Source organism: Pempheris klunzingeri, chromosome 6 (assembly GCF_042242105.1).
Source record: "Pempheris klunzingeri isolate RE-2024b chromosome 6, fPemKlu1.hap1, whole genome shotgun sequence".
NCBI lineage: Eukaryota > Metazoa > Chordata > Actinopteri > Acropomatiformes > Pempheridae > Pempheris > Pempheris klunzingeri.
This window is the reverse complement of record NC_092017.1, coordinates 4,823,123-4,840,530: the sequence shown is the minus strand read 5'-3', so window position 1 is coordinate 4,840,530 and position 17,408 is coordinate 4,823,123. Positions and strand designations below refer to the sequence as shown.

At 42.9% G+C, this 17,408-nt stretch overlaps 2 protein-coding genes across 2 annotated transcripts; one reads left to right on the top strand and one right to left on the bottom strand.

The window, feature by feature from the left end:
- Window positions 1-606: 606 nt before the first annotated feature.
- Window positions 607-5,487, top strand: LOC139203243 (large ribosomal subunit protein uL18). The gene is made up of 8 exons (XM_070832935.1): window positions 607-690; window positions 1,179-1,248; window positions 1,338-1,453; window positions 1,800-1,934; window positions 2,199-2,401; window positions 3,825-4,002; window positions 5,002-5,090; window positions 5,334-5,487. Exons 1-8 carry the CDS (start codon window positions 688-690, stop codon window positions 5,431-5,433), a joined length of 894 nt encoding a protein of 297 aa, XP_070689036.1. The 5' UTR covers window positions 607-687; the 3' UTR covers window positions 5,434-5,487.
- Window positions 5,488-5,869: 382 nt separating this feature from the next.
- On the bottom strand, window positions 5,870-13,960 carry dipk1ab (divergent protein kinase domain 1Ab). Its single transcript, XM_070832932.1, has 5 exons — window positions 13,831-13,960; window positions 7,456-7,590; window positions 7,248-7,355; window positions 6,986-7,162; window positions 5,870-6,902 (listed from the first exon to the last, which is right to left on the bottom strand). The coding sequence occupies exons 1-5, from the start codon at window positions 13,882-13,884 to the stop codon at window positions 6,090-6,092; spliced, it is 1,287 nt and encodes a 428-aa protein (XP_070689033.1). The 5' UTR covers window positions 13,885-13,960; the 3' UTR covers window positions 5,870-6,089.
- Window positions 13,961-17,408: the final 3,448 nt, after the last annotated feature.

Here is a 17,408-nt window from a genome sequence, read left to right as displayed (position 1 = left end):
AGGTGTCTTCATTTTAGTTTTTTGTCAAAGGAACTTGGTGTCGGGTAGCAGTGGAGGGAATTAGAGATCTGAGCAGCAAATCTGTCACCTTAAGGATTATAAAAGAATAACTAAGCTCACTGTTAACCAGTAATATGCACAGAAACAGTTATAATCCAAAATAGTCTCAGAAAAACTATAAAACCTGACAGCAGAGTTTATGAACTATGAACAAAATGTACCCAAAAAGCAGAAATAAAAGTAGATCTGACCAGTTTGGTGTTTGAGTGTGTGGTTAAAGAGGGCTCCATACACACTTTTATTTCTACATTACAAAGTAAATAAAACACAAAACGTTTTAAAACAATATGAGGGGAATTAAAAGGCCACTGAAATGGACCGAAGCGATTGGGAGCCTGAAACCTCACAAGAATAACACAATAACACAATAACATGGCTTGAAGTGGATTTTTCCCTGTGATTAAAACAAAGTCAGAGGAGTTGCTGCAGGTCCTCTGGCAGGTGGCGGCCCCAGCTCGACAGGGGGCAGACTGCTAGATCCCGTGCAGCACGGAGCCCCCACCGCTCATCCTGTCACGCGCTATTTACCGAGCATGCGCACGAGAATCTTCCTTTTTCCAGTGCAGCGGAGTCAAGCCCCAGTCTTTGGCTCCGGGCTCCTTCATAAGGAGACAAAAAGACTGCAAAATGGTTTGTAATCCGTCCCAATATGTGCCTCCATGCGCACCTAAGACATACACGCTGTGCTCTGCGGTGTCAGACGTGTGAAAACATGCTGCTGGTGTTCAGATGAAGATAGATTAAGTCCTGCTAACGCTCACCCGGAGCTGCCTAAACGTGGCCTAGTGGCCAGCTTCACAAACCCACAGCTTCCTGTTGCGTATATGCTGCTTTGCTGTGTTACTGTCATTAGTGTGTAACCTGTCACTTTGTGGGTTAATGTCCCCTTAATTTCCAGTGTTTCCAGCTCAGACACGGCCTGTTAGCCTGTCTCTAACCCTGGCTAGCAGCCGTGCTAACTCCCCTCGTCCATTTGGCTCAGCATGCTAATGTTAGCCTGCTACCCGATGACAGTGACGGCACCACAATCTGTGGCCACAGTGAAATCATGTCGAGCTGACTTTTGTTTGGGTGTGTAGCCTCTGATGCTAACAGTATGTGTGTGTGTCCTCCCGCAGGGTTTTGTCAAAGTGGTGAAGAACAAGGCCTACTTCAAGAGGTACCAGGTCAAATTCAGGAGGAGGAGAGGTGAGGCGTCCTGCGACAGCGGCTTCCTCCTGATGTTTGGGTTATTTTAAGTATCACATGTAATTAATTGAAGTGTGTGTTCCTTCCAGAGGGAAAGACTGACTTCTTTGCTCGTAAGCGCCTGGTCGTGCAAGATAAGAACAAGTACAACACACCCAAGTACCGGATTATTGTCCGTTTCTCCAACAGGGACATTATCTGCCAGGTGAGAACACGCTGAGATTACCCTGTCTGTCCTTTTTGAGGGAACACATTCCTGTTTAAGTGAACTACAGTGCTCTGGTATCAACTTCCATCTAGATGGAAAAGAAACAAAACCGTGTTTTCTGACTAACCTGCAGTCAAAATAAACCTGAGTACATTTAGATATGGGTTATATCAATAATCGGATGTTCTATTGTGAAATGCTTCAATCTGAACCACTTAATGTTTGTCAGTAATAGAAATACGATCTTAAAAGAATCAATGTCTGGTCAAGCTTTTTGCTGTCTGTCAACAGTCGGTGGTATAAACGTGCTGTACTCTCATGATGACTTGTGATTGTGTTGCAGATCGCCTATGCCAAGATTGAGGGTGACATGATCGTGTGTGCGGCCTACTCGCACGAGCTGCCAAAATACGGCGTCTCCGTGGGTTTGACAAACTACGCAGCAGCCTACTGCACTGGTCTGCTGGTGGCCCGCAGAGTACGTATAAACTTTGTTGTGCATGCTGTCTCGTCCGCCTCATTAGCTGCACATTTTGGTGTCCGGAGCATGAAGGCATTCAGAGGTCTTCAGAGTAAATGCCATTTATGTAACCCAGGGTACCTTTTTTCAAGATGACTCACCAAGCCTGCTTATTGTGAAATCAAATAATTTGCCTCAGAAAATGCGTGGGTTTCATAGGTAAACTTGTGAAAGAGGAATTAAAGGTGCCAGTCATGTTAAAATGCAATTCTCTGTCCGCAGCTGCTGAACAAGTTTGGCCTGGATAAGGTGTACGAGGGCCAGGTGGAGGTGACGGGCGACGAGTTCAACGTGGAGAGCATTGATGGTCAGCCAGGCGCTTTCACCTGCTACCTGGATGCTGGGCTGGCTAGAACCACCACAGGCAATAAGGTGTTTGGTGTCCTGAAGGGTGCTGTGGATGGAGGCCTGTCCATCCCACACAGGTAACCCGTCACAGACACTGTCACTGTCACACGTCTGGTTTGATTTTAAATGCGTTGCTTGGCTACATGAGGGGAAAAACGAGGCCTTGTTCCAAAATTAGTTGGCTTCATTTGGTAGGAATGAAGACTGTTGTCTTAAAAATGACACCTTGAATGAAATGTGTCAGGAAGTCCTAAAATTTCAAGTCTAAATGATGATGTCCGCATCTTAAATTGTGTAGATTCATGGTGCCATCTTCTTGTGAGATTATTTCCTACTAAAATTTGCCACCGTAGGGGAAAAACACAGGCTGAGTTATAACATTGCTGGATTTCATCTAGGAAACTTGGACAGAACAGAACCATTGTTAATGTCAATACCACGTGTGATTTTCCAACTTCCTATGAAAAGTCAAAATGCCAGTGAAAAAAGTTTATTCATGCAGATTATCTATTGATAAGCTTGTAGTCGGCACTGAAACATGATTTATTAATAGAATTGTAATGAGGAAAATGAGACCTTGTGGTCATTGTCACGTGTGTGAGGCGTTTGTCTGATGGAGAGCCTTGATTTGTCGTTTTCCAACTGAAGCAGATTTTTGCATGAAACAACTAAATATGGGCGTCCCAATAATCACAGTTGCTCGTCGCCGTGTCATGTTATGAGGGCTGTAAATTCTGGATTCATCAGCCCCTACATGTTTGTTCAGCGGTGGCAATTAGGAGACAAGTTTAATCAGAGGAAAAATGCAGAGCTAACGCGTTTCCCCACAACAGCTTTGTACATGTGTGCAGATTACGATGACCTGAATATCTGACGATGCACTTAAACACTCTCTCAGGTCTGCTGAGAAGACATTCAAAGAGTATCCAGTGAGGATGCATGGTATAGAATGGCCAGAAAATGGTGAAACATGCTTTAACTGAGATGTTTCTGGACTGAAGTGCAGTCTTCCCTTGGATACAGCATGCATTGCATTTGCAGTGTAGCAAACCTGCCTGGCCACATGTGGAGGTGGACTGCACTTTGTTGTTGTAGTTTATAGTGTCTGCCAGATCAATGCAGTCTGTACAGTTTGCTTGAATCGAGAAGGCAAGTTGAAAATGGCAGCTGACTGTTTCGAAGCCGACGTCAAGCCTGTGCCATTTTCCATTAGAGATCCAGTCAGCGTGGACAGAAGACAGATGACACTTAATACTTGATGTGAATGCAAAGCGCTGGAGATGTAATGATACAGATGTAAATGGGGTCTATGTGTAGTTTAATGTGAAGCTGTTTTGAAAATTATGTAAGATTAATTGTACATGCCACAAGGCAGCACTGTTCGTTCTGCCTTGAATTAATCATGCCTGGACATAATGTGCGGACTCTAGAGTTCGTATTAATGTTTCACAGAACCTGCTTGACATGTAACGCCCACCCCTTTGATCCCTCCCCACACAGCACCAAGCGCTTCCCTGGGTATGATCCAGAGAGCAAGGAGTTCAACGCGGAGGTCCACCGCAAGCACATCATGGGCATCAACGTGTCGGAGTACATGAGTTACCTGATGGAGGAGGATGAGGACGCTTACAAGAAGCAGTTCTCCCGCTTCATCAAGAATGGAGTCACCCCTGATTCGGCAAGTCCCCTTAATGCATTGTTCACTTGCCTGTTTCCACTCTAGTATTGTTCAGAATACGGTCAGGAGCTGCATTGCCTACTTGACTTGGCTTTTGCTCCGATTAATCTGGTCAAAGTGGCAACCAGGACCTTGAAATTCGTTGTTAGATTTTCTCTTAACTTGTGCAGGCTTCAACCTTTCTCATCAGTAGCAAACTTCACACATGGCCATTAGTACCCACCAGACCCATCTCTTCTCTAAATAAAGCGTCAAATGATCTGTCTGAATTTGGTCCAGTTGATGCTCTAATAGATGGTGCTTCTTGAACAGCCTTTAAAGAATATCTTGCACATCATAACCAGTTCAGTCATGTTCTCCAGCCTTACACTCATACAAATGAATTACTTGGACAAAAAGCCATTTCATTTTATGACTGTAAAGCAGGAGAACATAATCACAAGAAGGACGGAATGAATTTTCTCAACGTTCCCTTTAGGCACATTCAGGCCGTAGTATCTTCAGTGCAGAGGGACGCAGTTCTGGGCATCCCCTCAACAGGATTAACTGCCTCTTACCCATGGCATGGCATGTCCGTAGAATAATATGTTGTGGACTAGATGACTTATGAATCTGATCAATCATATTAATCCATTCGTTATTAATCACCACGTAAAAAAGGCAGAAAATTTGCCAAGTTAATTTCCACTCAGATGGAGTGTTGGTCAGGCTCAGAACCACTAATTGCGCCGGCTGGTGGCACAGGAAAGGAGCAGCATTTGGGAATCATCTAAGTAGAAAATACAAATGTCTTTAGAATGCTTGTTAAAACAAAAGTATAGATATGAACTTGGTAAAACTGGTGAGAGGAACATAACTGAATAGAAAAAGAAATATTTGAAAAACTGAACATGTAATGCTTTTTGAATGGTCTCTAGCATGGCTGGTGAGTGAAAAGTACCCAGATATTGGCAACGAATTATTTTTAGACACTAGTTTGACTGGTCACCTTTCTTTCAGATTGAGGGCATGTACAAAAAGGCTCATGCCACCATCCGTGAGAACCCAGTGCATGAAAAGAAGCCTCCCAAAGAAGTCAAGAAGAAGAGGTGAGAAACGCTGATCTTGTTTGTTTTTGTTTGTTTTTTTGACTTGACATGTTAGTGTGAAGTATATTATACTTGGAACACAAGTTAGGCCTACTAAAACAGCTGGAAGGTATAAAAGTCTTTTAATCTGCCCCCCCCCCCCCCCCCCCATCATTTTTGAACTAGTATTACACAGAAGCTCTGCATCTCTTTAAAGAACTAAAGAAAACTGCGAATGCTAATTGTGTTGGTTTTGTGACCCAGGTGGAACCGTGCCAAGCTCTCTCTGGCCCAGAGGAAAGACCGCGTCGCCCAGAAGAAGGCCAGCTTCCTCCGGGCTCAGGAACAGGAGGCTTCAGACTGAGGCGTCGGTCTGCTCCAAACAAAAAATTTGTTCTAATAAATCTATTGAAAAAGAGTCAAACCCTCTTGTGAACTTTGTTGCACTAAACGTCATGCATCCTTTCTTAGTCAGTCAGTGTCAGCAGGCCTCTTTAGTCCCGCTTTTATTTGGGATTTTTAACTTTTAAAACATTTTTTTTTATAGCTTATTTGTAGCTCAGTTTAATGTCACTCAATGACGCCACGGCTTGTGGACTAGTTTGCTAGTAAAAATTAACAACCTTTTAGTCATAGAATGAGACTGATCGTTTCTTTTAACTACAAAGATTAATGGTACCCACTCTGCTGCGACTTCAAGAGGAACCGGTGCTCAAAGCAGTATGAAGGGTGAAGCATTCAGACATACTGAAGTCAGATTTATTGGATTGTCATCGTTTCCAAAAAAAATGCACCATTTGCTCAAGTATATTAATATAATTCACTGACAGGATTATTTTATATGAAAGACATTCCTTAACAAGTGCTTCAGGATAAAGTACTGCGGTTATACATGTAAAGATGAATACAAGGGAAATCACATTCTGTTTCCACAGTGAAAGGACAGTCCAGTACACTTTTATTTAAAAACTAAGGGACAGGAATCGGTCTTTGTGCCTCTGTGCAATACTTGCTTGTTAATTAGGAGTCTTTAGTATGAGAGATTTTCTTCCATAGCAAAGTCTTGAGATTGTTCAGAATCAGCGAGTGCTCAATTTCCATCTGTTCTGCTGAACCTTTGAGTGCGACGCAAGCGTACAGCTGCTTCTCGAGCTCCTCCCTCACATCAGACGGTGCGCCCCTCAGAATGTAGTCCTTCAGTGCCTCACAGGCCTTGGCTAAGTTTGGCCTGGTGACCTCGGGTGTGCAGCGGTGCTTGGTGAGGTCACAGGAAGTGAGGCAGTCTGCCCCGTAGAGACAATCCTCATCCACATCACAGCGCTGCTGCCTTATGCCCTCTTGGAAGAGGGCTTCAGGAACAATGTACCGCGCATCCATCACCTTGAGGTCGTGGCGGTCGTTGTAGCCAAAACGGGTCGCGCTCACATCGCACATGAGGAAGCTGCCAAAAGCGCCGTGGAAAACGTCCTCGACCAGTTCCAGCAGTCCGATGGAGATCTTGGCCTTGTGCGGCCAGGAGGGGGTGAACCACTGGTCCATGCTGCGCCGGAGACCAGCAGGAATCCACACCTCAAAGATCCAGGGGAGGCTGATTCCATAAAGGGGGGAATGTGGCACCTTCTCCATCACGTACAGGTCTCCACAGAAGCCCAGTAACTTGGGCGTGTGCTCTCTGTCTTGCAGGACTAATGCTAACAGGAATTCATTGAGCTGCAGCAGAGCCCACGTGGACCGAGCCTCTGGCAGTGAGATGTGACCGTCCTTATTGGCATCTGTTATAGACAACACCTGGGTTGCCAGGTCTGCAAGGTTGGCCTGATCCCCCACTTTATCCTGTAAAGAATGAAAAGACATTTGAAGAGAAACCAAGACTGCTGGATTTTAGTTTATTTCGTGCTAAATGAGTGGTTCCTGACCTTTAGGTGGTTGAAGATCATCTCTCTGAACTTTTCCACAGAGGTCCCCTTGGTGGGCTTGTTGAATGCCACAACCTCCTTCCTGGGCTCCATCTCACTTCCCAAATCATAATGAGGAGCCTCCTCCATCTGGCACTTAATGACTCCCTCCAGGTCTCCCCAGCTCCCAGAGTACACCTAAAATAAACAAGGCAGGCCTGAGGTGCATCTGGATTAATCACAAGCAGGCCGGAGAGGAGTGTTGGATTTAAAAAAGACTGACCTGGCTGTTGGGCTTGGCAGTGAAACACTTCCCCAGGTAAAGTGTGTCTTTGTCACACAGGCTGCTGCAGGCGGAGCCGTCAATGACCCCTTTTCGGTATTTGTCACACTGAAAAATATATATTATTTACATATTAGCTGCACAAAGGGAACGGGGAATACAAGCACATGCATGTCGAGGTCTGGATGTGTTGACGTAAAATACTCACTATTGAATTTTTGCAGTCGTGACCACGACACAGCTCTGTGTAGGACGAGTACTCCACATACACTATCCAGCTTCCCACAAACACTGCCAGCCAGGAGAAGAAGAGGTACTTCATGTGAAGGTAGGAAAATCTGGCCTGTTGGAAACAGATCAAAGGTTTTTATGACTTTATTAGAAAGAATATAAGCTTGAAAATGACATCAAAGCTGCGTTAAAAGATTCAAGACGCTCACACTTTAAGGTTTGGTGGTATCACGTCCGTTCTAAATGGAACATCAGATTCTTACTCAATAAATTATTTGCAATGTTATCTGTGGATCTAACAGTGCATTAAAATGGCATGGTGATCCAAGGCCTGATGGGTTTTTCAGATGACACACCCAATAATGGAGATTAATGAGAGGATAAGAGTCATGTTTGCCGCCTAAGGCCGGTGTATCAGTTCCTTCTTTCATGTGGGGAGCACACAGCGTGGCTTACCAAGAACATTTTATTTTCTTCTAGCAAGTCAGTGACCTTTGCATTAACTTGAATCTTCTTAGAGGCAACATTAAGTCTGGTGGCACTGAAAAATAACCAAATGACCAACTGAAAAACACCAAATTTTGTGTCTGACACACTTTTGATCAAATGTATTTAATGCAGTAAGTTTGCAGCAGAAACAAAGTAAAAGAAAATGAAGAAAGTAGAAATTAAATTCTGCAAAGTCTAGAAACAAAATACAATACAGAGAATGTGTTTAGTAAGTCTTTTTTCATGAACTAGGGAATGTGCAAATGTTCATAGTGAAGCATAAAGTGCACTATGAGCTGCTCCTTTCACTGGACACACACTCATTTAAGCCATTGTTAATGAAAATATTAGTAAGGTGCAGCTTTAAAGACCGAGCTGAATAAGAAAAGTATCAGAACAGGACAGAGCAGAAAGTCCAGTCAGCTCTACTCTGAAGTAGCTGTACTAACGCAGTAAATTCTCTGTTGAGTATCAAAAATTACCGTAGCGCCGTGTCGTTCATGAACAATTCATTCAAAAGAACAAATCTTTTATGGTGAAGAAAGTAAAGTGAATCACTTCCTCTTTCATGGTGCAACCTGCTATATGAAAGAAACGGATGGCTGAGGACCGTCTGTGGTCCTTTCACTGTGAGGTAACGGTGCATGTTCAGTGATCCGCTCACTGAATGTTCTCCACAGTGAACATGAACCCTGAGTTATAGCCAGCGGCTCAAACTGCACAAATCAGGCTACCAGCAAGTTGAAGCTTAACACCCACTTGTACGTCACTTAAAAAGACTTAAAAGTCATTAAAAACTAACGTTCAGCTCAAATATGAGGAAGCTTTTAGAACGTCATGATCTATAAATTGAGTATTTGGTGTTTGTCACTGAACAATTCAGTGAATAAATTCTGTGAACAAATCATTTTAATGAACTGATTCAGTCTAGTGAAATGAGAGTGGGGGGGGGGGGCAGTTTTGCACATCACTAAACTGCTGAATGATATGAAAACGTGCCATCGAAGGAAATTAGATGAAAATGCAGCTTTATCTAAAGGACAGAATGCTTGGACTATCTGGCCAGTGTACTTGGATTGAATCATCACTAATGAAATGTTCTGGTCTCCGTATGTGGTCTGTGAACCGTGCAAAGAGAGATTAGAGATTAGAATGTAATAAAAGTCAACATGTCTATTTGTAATCTATGTTTGCAATGAAGTCATTGGGCCTAGACCGAGGGAATAGGCCTGTAAGTGGAATCCAAATTAGCTCCAAACTGAGCTGTATCTCAGAATACATCATTAATGCAATTGCTCCTAAATAGGTGCTCAGTAATTAACAGTAAATGCTGTTTGTGGTCTGGCACGGCAACAGTGGGACATTTAGAGCGACTCCAGACTCATTACCATGTCTTTTGATTTTCTTTCTAATTCCCCCAGCTGACAGATACAGTCTGCTCAGGTCCATAATGGCATTCCTCCAACTGGAGAACATTAGTGAGAAATAACAGACTTTTTAGCAGTCCTACTTTCCCGGCTGTTAATGATTTTTGCACTCCGTGCTTGACAGTGATGGACTCCCCCCTGCTTCCACTCACTGCCCCAGTTTCCTTATTGGCATACGTCTCCTGCTTCTTTATTCACTCTGTAACAATCTGCGTGTCGTCTTCTTCTACGATCTTTTTGACCCAACTTCGTAGCAGAGGGGATCACTCTGCTGTTACAATGTATACAAATGTAATCTCTGACAATAAGAGTTCTCTCTTATTGTCTGAGATTACATTTGTATTTGTCACATGTGTCTGTGTCTAAGTGGATCTTCTGTCCATTTCCTGCTTTTGACACCACAGATAATCGATAATCAGAAGTCAAGCTTTCAGACAGCCTCTATATGTCAGTCTGTAATCAAATTCCTCTCCATACAGTGGCCTTTAATCTCACGCTAGTCTATATCATCCTCTGGTTTTGGCAGTGGGTAGCCACCAGTGAGTTCATATTTGCTCCTTCATTTCTGAGAATTTCTTTATTATTTTCATAACATTAAGATTGTATATAAAGGTTCATTCTAATTTTAAAACCCTACACTAATAGATGTTTTGGGCCATGTGCTGGCAGCACCACAAACACAGCAATCAGGCCACCAATTTACACAAATCCGGCAGATATGGAACAACATTTGTTTTGTCTGTTTTCTGAGCTAAGAATCTGGCTCTTTAGCTGCTGAGTCCTTCGGTTTGGTCGTCAGCTGCAAACTAACTTTGTGTAGGTAGTGTGGTCAGAGCTTTTTTTTTACCAAAAGCAACACTGATGACAGCTGCAAAACCGAAACAATGAGCTGAAAGACGCTAAACCGTCTGTAGAGCCGAAAGGAACTGCAGAGTCAGGTGATAATTCTCTGTGAGCTCGTTACTACTAGCAACTCCTTTCACATTTCACAGAGTGATTCGATCAGTTGTTAATATAGAAATATTGATTAGCGCAGCTGTAAATGGGACTGTTTCAGGCAGTAGAAAACAGTGGCCTCAAAACCTGTGTAAAGAAAACAGGATTCACAGAAAATGTGACTGAACAGGTAAATGAATCAATAAAAATAGGATAAATAATAATTGTCAGATCATTTCACAGGCGTCACATCCAATCTGCTCACACCTCCTCGTGTTTTCAAGTCTAGAAAGTAAATGTTAGCCATAATGAGCAATTAAACCCGTGGTATTTGTGCTACTTTGTTTATTCATCGGTTTACTTACAAATCTGAGCATGCAGACCCTCAGTAGATTTAACAGCACTGACCACACAAGTAAGTTCTGCGTGAACCTCTCATTGATTTTTCCGTAGGTAAAATGCATCAACAGCAAAAGTCTTATGGAAATAACACTCGGCGGGGAAACAAATGTATGGTTGGCCTTTTTCTAATCGATAGCTTGTGGCTGTGGTTTCAACTCCAGCCTATGCCTTTCTATCTCTGGGATTATGTATTGACCCTTTGTGAAGGGAGAGAGTTACACAAACATGGCTAATGAGGCGATATTGATTGTGGCTGCTGTGACAGCTATTAATTAGAGACTGACTGGATCCTGTGGCCATATGCTGAGGTGGGCGGAAAGAATTGGTCTGTCTTGATCTGGTTGAACTCCCTCCTCTGCACCCACTCACAGCCCTGTTAGGGAGCCTGAGTATTCAAACCATTTTAAACCTGAACATTCTGTGCAATCGCATAAAAAGAATCAAGTGCACACTGTTCGGTTACAAAGTGCTACCTGATGTTGAGCTGCTGAGGCAGAGAGGAGATTAAAGCTGATCTAGAGCAGCACAATACTGTTCTGACACTTAGTTTTTGCAGCCTGCGCACCATTCATCCATTATGTATGGTTATAAAGCTATCCCTCAGAGGATGACGGTTAATGGGCTGCTGTGCAGAGCCGAGAAAGACATGAAAACAGAAACGAGTGAATGACAGAAGATTCAGCTATACAGTTTGTGCATTAAGAGTGATCCGAACAAAATGTTGACATTAGGGACCACCTCAGAGCGTTGCACGCCACCAGCAGTCCAGCCTTCTCCACTTGTCACAGACTCTATGCAGGAAAAAAGGGTTCCACACTGTCTGCACAGACACTACAAAGATCTGACTCATCACAGTCCAGACAGCAGGCACCCCCCCCCACCACCCCCACCACCCCCACACACACACACATACAAAGCACACATTTTCATGCTGACTCAATACTGCGACATTAACACATGTGAACATTACTTTATCAGCAGTTGTTCTGGCTGTCATGACGCTGGAAGGCGAACAATCTAACATCAAGCGCTCACGCACAAACACACACATTCCGCATGCAGCTGTGTGTTATTCCTCCAAGGACTGCAGTTTCCTGTCAGGGGAAACCCCCTCCTATATCTGAACTAAACCTACCAGCGAGAGCTGTAATGTGCAAAATATCCTTATGGAGCTGAAGATTTATCTCCAATATAAATTTTTGTCAGATGCAACATTAATTCAGTTTACAACAGGCTGTATTTATAAAGCCTGTTAAATCATTACTGAAATCAGTCAAAGAGGACGCAGACCTAACTTTCATTTTCATACCCAAGTAATTTATTAGCTCACACACAGCTGCAGCTACAGTGCTCTCTCTCTGTCTCTCTCTCTCTGTCTCTTGTATTTCTGTCTGTGATGTGGAGCCCATGCCAGTGTCTGTAAGGTGTAGAATCAGTTGTAAGGGCCAACAAAATGTCAACAAGTGGCAGTTTGTGCACCTCATTTATAAATTAAAGTCAAAGGTGCTGTGCACCTGCCTATGGTGAATATATGCTTGACATCACCATAAATTCTGAAATAGCCCATGATGACAATTGTTTTACTAGTATTCAAAATCTTTGATCTTTGTGGTGCTGCTTTTTGTACAAACAGTCATGGTTTCATGAAGTTATTTTAAATGTAAAATGCAGGAAACTTGAATACATCTGTGAGAAACTCTACCAATGTTAACATGGCCTGTGAGCAGAGGTCTTAATGTAATGAAGATCACTCTCAACAGACGTCACTACACAGCATCAGCTTCACTGAAGTTTTCATTTGTCACAACTGCTGCGTTCAGACTGTGTTTGAACTGAACTCTGTCTAACTGGCATCTTTGTAGTATCATGGTATGTATGAAATAAGCAAGTACAGATGCTCAATCAAACATGTTTGCATTTGATTGTAATATCTGCACATATCTATAAAATATAAAGATGAAAAAAAAAAACAGTCGGCATGTGAACAAGACAGAACAACATCTGTGACTTACAGGACTTGTCAGTTTTTGCATTTCAGTGGAAATAGCTTCTCTCCAAGGATCAGTGAATGACACTTCTTAAGTTGTCACTGGAAGGCTGAGGTGGCCTAGAAAACTGAGCGATGCTGGTGGCTGTCCCTTGAGACTGGCTGTTTCTCCCTGTATTCGCTGCACTTGACAGATTTTGTCTCTACATGCAAGGGCACGGGCACGGGCAGGAGGCACGCAGCACAGACCAAGTTCCACCAAAATGAAGCAAATAGCTGTGGCTGAATGTCTCTCCCCCAAATATAATTAAACAATTATAAAAATATTCATTCAGAGTCGTCTGATGTCATCGGGAGGCGTTTTCACCGCTTCAGTCAGCCAGAGTATGAGTGCAGGTCGACTTTCTATTAATGCTCTAACTCTGGATCATGCATTTGGGTTCCTGAGACCTCCACATGTCCTTGAAGGGCTTCCCTCACATAGTTTAATTTTACTTATGTGGAATGCCACTGTGGACTTCACCCAATTTCACTCACATCAAACTGTTACATAATGAGCTTCAGCATCCTCCCAGATGAACGCTGACCAGGGCAGCGTCACATCAAACACAGCTCCATCATTTTACAATAATTCTGCATGACATGGGAACGTTTGGCAGTGTTTGATCCCAGTGAATGATGGTGAAGCACCATGTAGACAATGTGACAGGAGAACTACTGAAAACAGGAAATGCCTCGCGTAATGTAGGGTGATGGTAAACTTTTGCAGCCTCAGAAACAGCCTCTGGTAGACGTATGACCGGAGCTGCTAGATTTATCATGGACGTGGTTGCTACAGCAACGGGGATCAGGAGGATGGTTGATTCCCGTCGAGCCGTCGAGCATCAAGTGACTTTTTGATTCAGCCTGAAAACCCTGCACAGTAATACCTGCAAAACACCACCAACCAGCGCGCAATACGAAGGTCAAATGATTAAAGTAAGAGGAGATATTTAACTGGAATCAGCTGCATTAGATCTACCGGTAACATCCGACATGTGCATGCACAGAGAAGGGCAGGTTCCCCATTGGGCTCCACAGCAGAGTGAAGAGGGATTTCCCAGAAGCTTACCTGGATGTAGAGAGGCTTTCTGAAGAGCCCCCATGGAAACAGACCTCTTGCCATGACAAACGCAGAACATCTCACAAAAGCTGCTGGAGGAGGAAAACGGGCGCACACTTCACACGGTGTCAGGCAACGCCTATCGGGCTAACCCTGGACATCTTCCACTGTGAAACATTACATTAGTGATTCTGCGTGTGCGCTTGGCCGCAGCGAGGCGGCACACTGAGCTGCGCCGCCGACTGCAGCGAAGTGAGGCTCATGTTGGCCATGATCGCTTCTGGGGCGATGTGACCAATTACAAGGAAGAGGACGGGTGACAGTTTGTCAGCCTCTGTGGCTCATTGAAAAAAAAAAAAAAAAATGCTCACCATATATTCTTGAGCGTTGAAGTGAGCGACAGCTCCTGTTTCAGCCTATCCCTGTGTGAGAAACTGGCGTGCATCAAATGAAGATTCTTTAAAATAAGAGCACAGATCACACACTGAAGTAATACCTAATATGTGGTTTGTACCCTTATCGTACAGTGTTACTAAAGATTCAGCACAAGTTTAGGTGGTAATGTTTTAGCCTGTTTGAGGTTAACTGCAGCCTGCATTATTTACTGCTTTACATTTACAAGTGTCAGAAAACCACATGTGCTTATTTCATCTTTTGTGAAAATCTATACATTTAACAGTTCCCCAGAACTTCCCCAAACCCACATGTGCTTATATTGGATGAGAAATGCTTTATCGCTGGCTAATTGGTGTTTTGTTTGTTATCAGTACTGTAAAGGTAAAGGACTTTGCTCCAGTCTGTACAGCAAGACACATTTCATTCACTTCCTTAAAGCTGCACTACGTAATATTTGTGATTTAACAATGGATCAAATGACTACATATAGTGAGGAAGGGGTCACTCACTCACTCACACTATAGATAAATAATCACTGGTCTCTGCTGTTCCTCTCAGCTCCTTTAGAATCTTTTAGCCGATTGTTTTGGTTACGGGCTTAAAAGCCAGATACTTCCTTTAGGAGTTGGTGGAGACCAAAACAGAACTAAAAGAGACACAAATGAATGCTCTGTATGTGCTGGATGTTTTATAGCAGTTACTGTATATAACAGTGTGTAAGGCAATAATAGAGTATGTCATGAATAAAGTTATCAGTGTGAAACCTACACATGTTACCACCATTTCCAGGCCTCTGGGGAGAGGTGCAATGCCTTGCTGCTTAGAAAAACGAATGTACAAAAACAAGAGGTAACATCAGCCCGACAGTCTCATCAGACGCTCTCATTGGGAGCTGAGACAGATCTCTTTAGGGACAAGCCTCACAGCTCAGAGGAAAGCTTGCGTCAGCAGAGGAGGGGGACGGAGAACAAGAAGCTGTCAGCTTTAACGCCAAAGTGAAAACATGAATCACCTCATATGGTTTGATTTCTTGTTCATTATTTATTATATTTTGATACTATCATAGAGTCGCATATTAATATGACATATGAAAAGCAAAAATATCCCTTTAATACTTTGCCTATAATTCTGAACAAAGGCTCCCTGAAGTTTGTACAGTTCTTACTGTGTTATATTTGAAGAGGCGTCTGCACCTGATTCTGCTGTTGGGTGTGAGACCTCCTGCTGGCATCTTATAAATGAACACTGTAAGACGACATCTCAAGGGAACGTACCATCAAAAGGTAATGGGCACTCAGTTATATGGCACATTAGCATGTGCATTATCATCCATCAAAACAGACAACAGTCTAACTCTCCGTGATTGTGCATTCATTCATTCATTGTCTATACCACTTATCCTCTGCTCTGGTTGTAATTTCATGAAAAAAAAAAGTATTGCTATACGTGTGAAAACAAACATTTTTGTCTCTACAGTTACAAATGACAGGAATAATGAATTCATGCAGCACAACAGAGCTGCATGGTTATGTTCTTTTTAGAAGAGAAGACAGAAACAAAGCTGGCATCAACGCCTGGAATAGTGGATTTGCTGGGAGAGGAGCTTAGGGTTTGGAGGAGAGTTATCGGTGCCTAGAGGACTGAAACTGGATTCAGATAAGGTATTTCCTGCGTTTATGTAACGCTGATTACCTTGAGGCACTTTGAGTGGGCAGATTAAAAAAAAAACAACAACCTTGCTGTTGCAGAGATGAAGCAGGTGGCACCACTGCTCGGAGAAAATGGCAGATAAATACTGAGATAGATGGGGTCTCCCAGTCACCTAGAGTCCTCTGAGGGTGCTTGACTAAGACAAGCATAGATAGCCTAATTATGCACAACAGCTAACATAGTGAAGGGCTTCTCCACAAACGTAACCTGCTAGATTAATTAACACTGGAAACCATCTGCAGACATTTCAAATTTCCATGCCTGAATTTGGTTTACCCGTCATTGTTAACAATAATTCCTGTTTGGTCTTGCTGCACACACCTGCTCATTACCCACTTTTCCATTAACATCCATTAAAAACTCAATAAGTAGCCTAGGTAACAAATGACAGAACACGTCTGTCATCGGAAACAATGCCGGTGTTCCTGATTTGGAACAACTCGTACCTGCGCTGCAGCTGTCATTAACAGAGATGGTGAGGCAGGTGTTTGTGACAGCTGATGTTTGAGCTTGACTGCTGATGTTAAAGCAGATGCTAAAACTGAAAAGGATTATATTACATTGATATTGCTTTATTAAACCAGCCTTGATGAGAGAGATCAGACAGACTCATAAGGAATAAGTGTTGTTAGCCTCCCCCCTCATGGTGACACTCCTGTATTACAATTTTACAGCCACATCCATCTTTCTCAAGTCACTCTGGGTACAGAAAGACATTATCAGTCTGTGAGTGGGCTCACTGGAAGGATGCAGGAGACATGTTTTCTTCTGATTTCTGTCTATTTGGCTGGATTAGAGTTCTTTTGACTGAGAGAGACTTCCAACCACAAACCAGGAGAGAAGAGTAAGATCACCAGACCTTTAAAGCATAACTCTAGTCTATATCTTCAAAACAAACCCCATTAAAGTGATCCTTGTAAGAAATACTGTCTGTGTATCCACCGCCTGATATATCATATATCACAGACTTCAAATATTGTACAAAATAAATAATAAATAAATAAATAAATAAATAAATATTGCCAAATAATAAAATGCTCTCTAGCACCACAAATGTGTATTAATCCACAGCTGAAAATAGTCCCTACTATTTCCTCCTGTTTGGGTAGCCTTTGCTAAAGACTACAGTGCCCAGCTGATTTAAGAAATTATCCAGCCTTTAGCAGAAAAGGAAGTGTGTATCCTAAACTGATCTGTAATCATTTGCAGCTTCTGCAAATGGGTCTTTAGATGGGATTTGTTGACAGTAATCCTTTAAATGGGTCAACTGATTATTGTGACTGCTTCTTTTCCTGATGCTATCAGGCAGTCATATTGTATGAGAGTGCAGCCTTGGTTCATTTTAGCCGGGACCATGACACCCTGCTCTTACATTCTGTGACCTACATGGGGAAAGCGTCCTCCTCGTGTGCACAATGGTCACCAGTAAACATGATACAGTTGCGTAAAATGTGAATGATCCCAGTGAGACCACCAGCCAC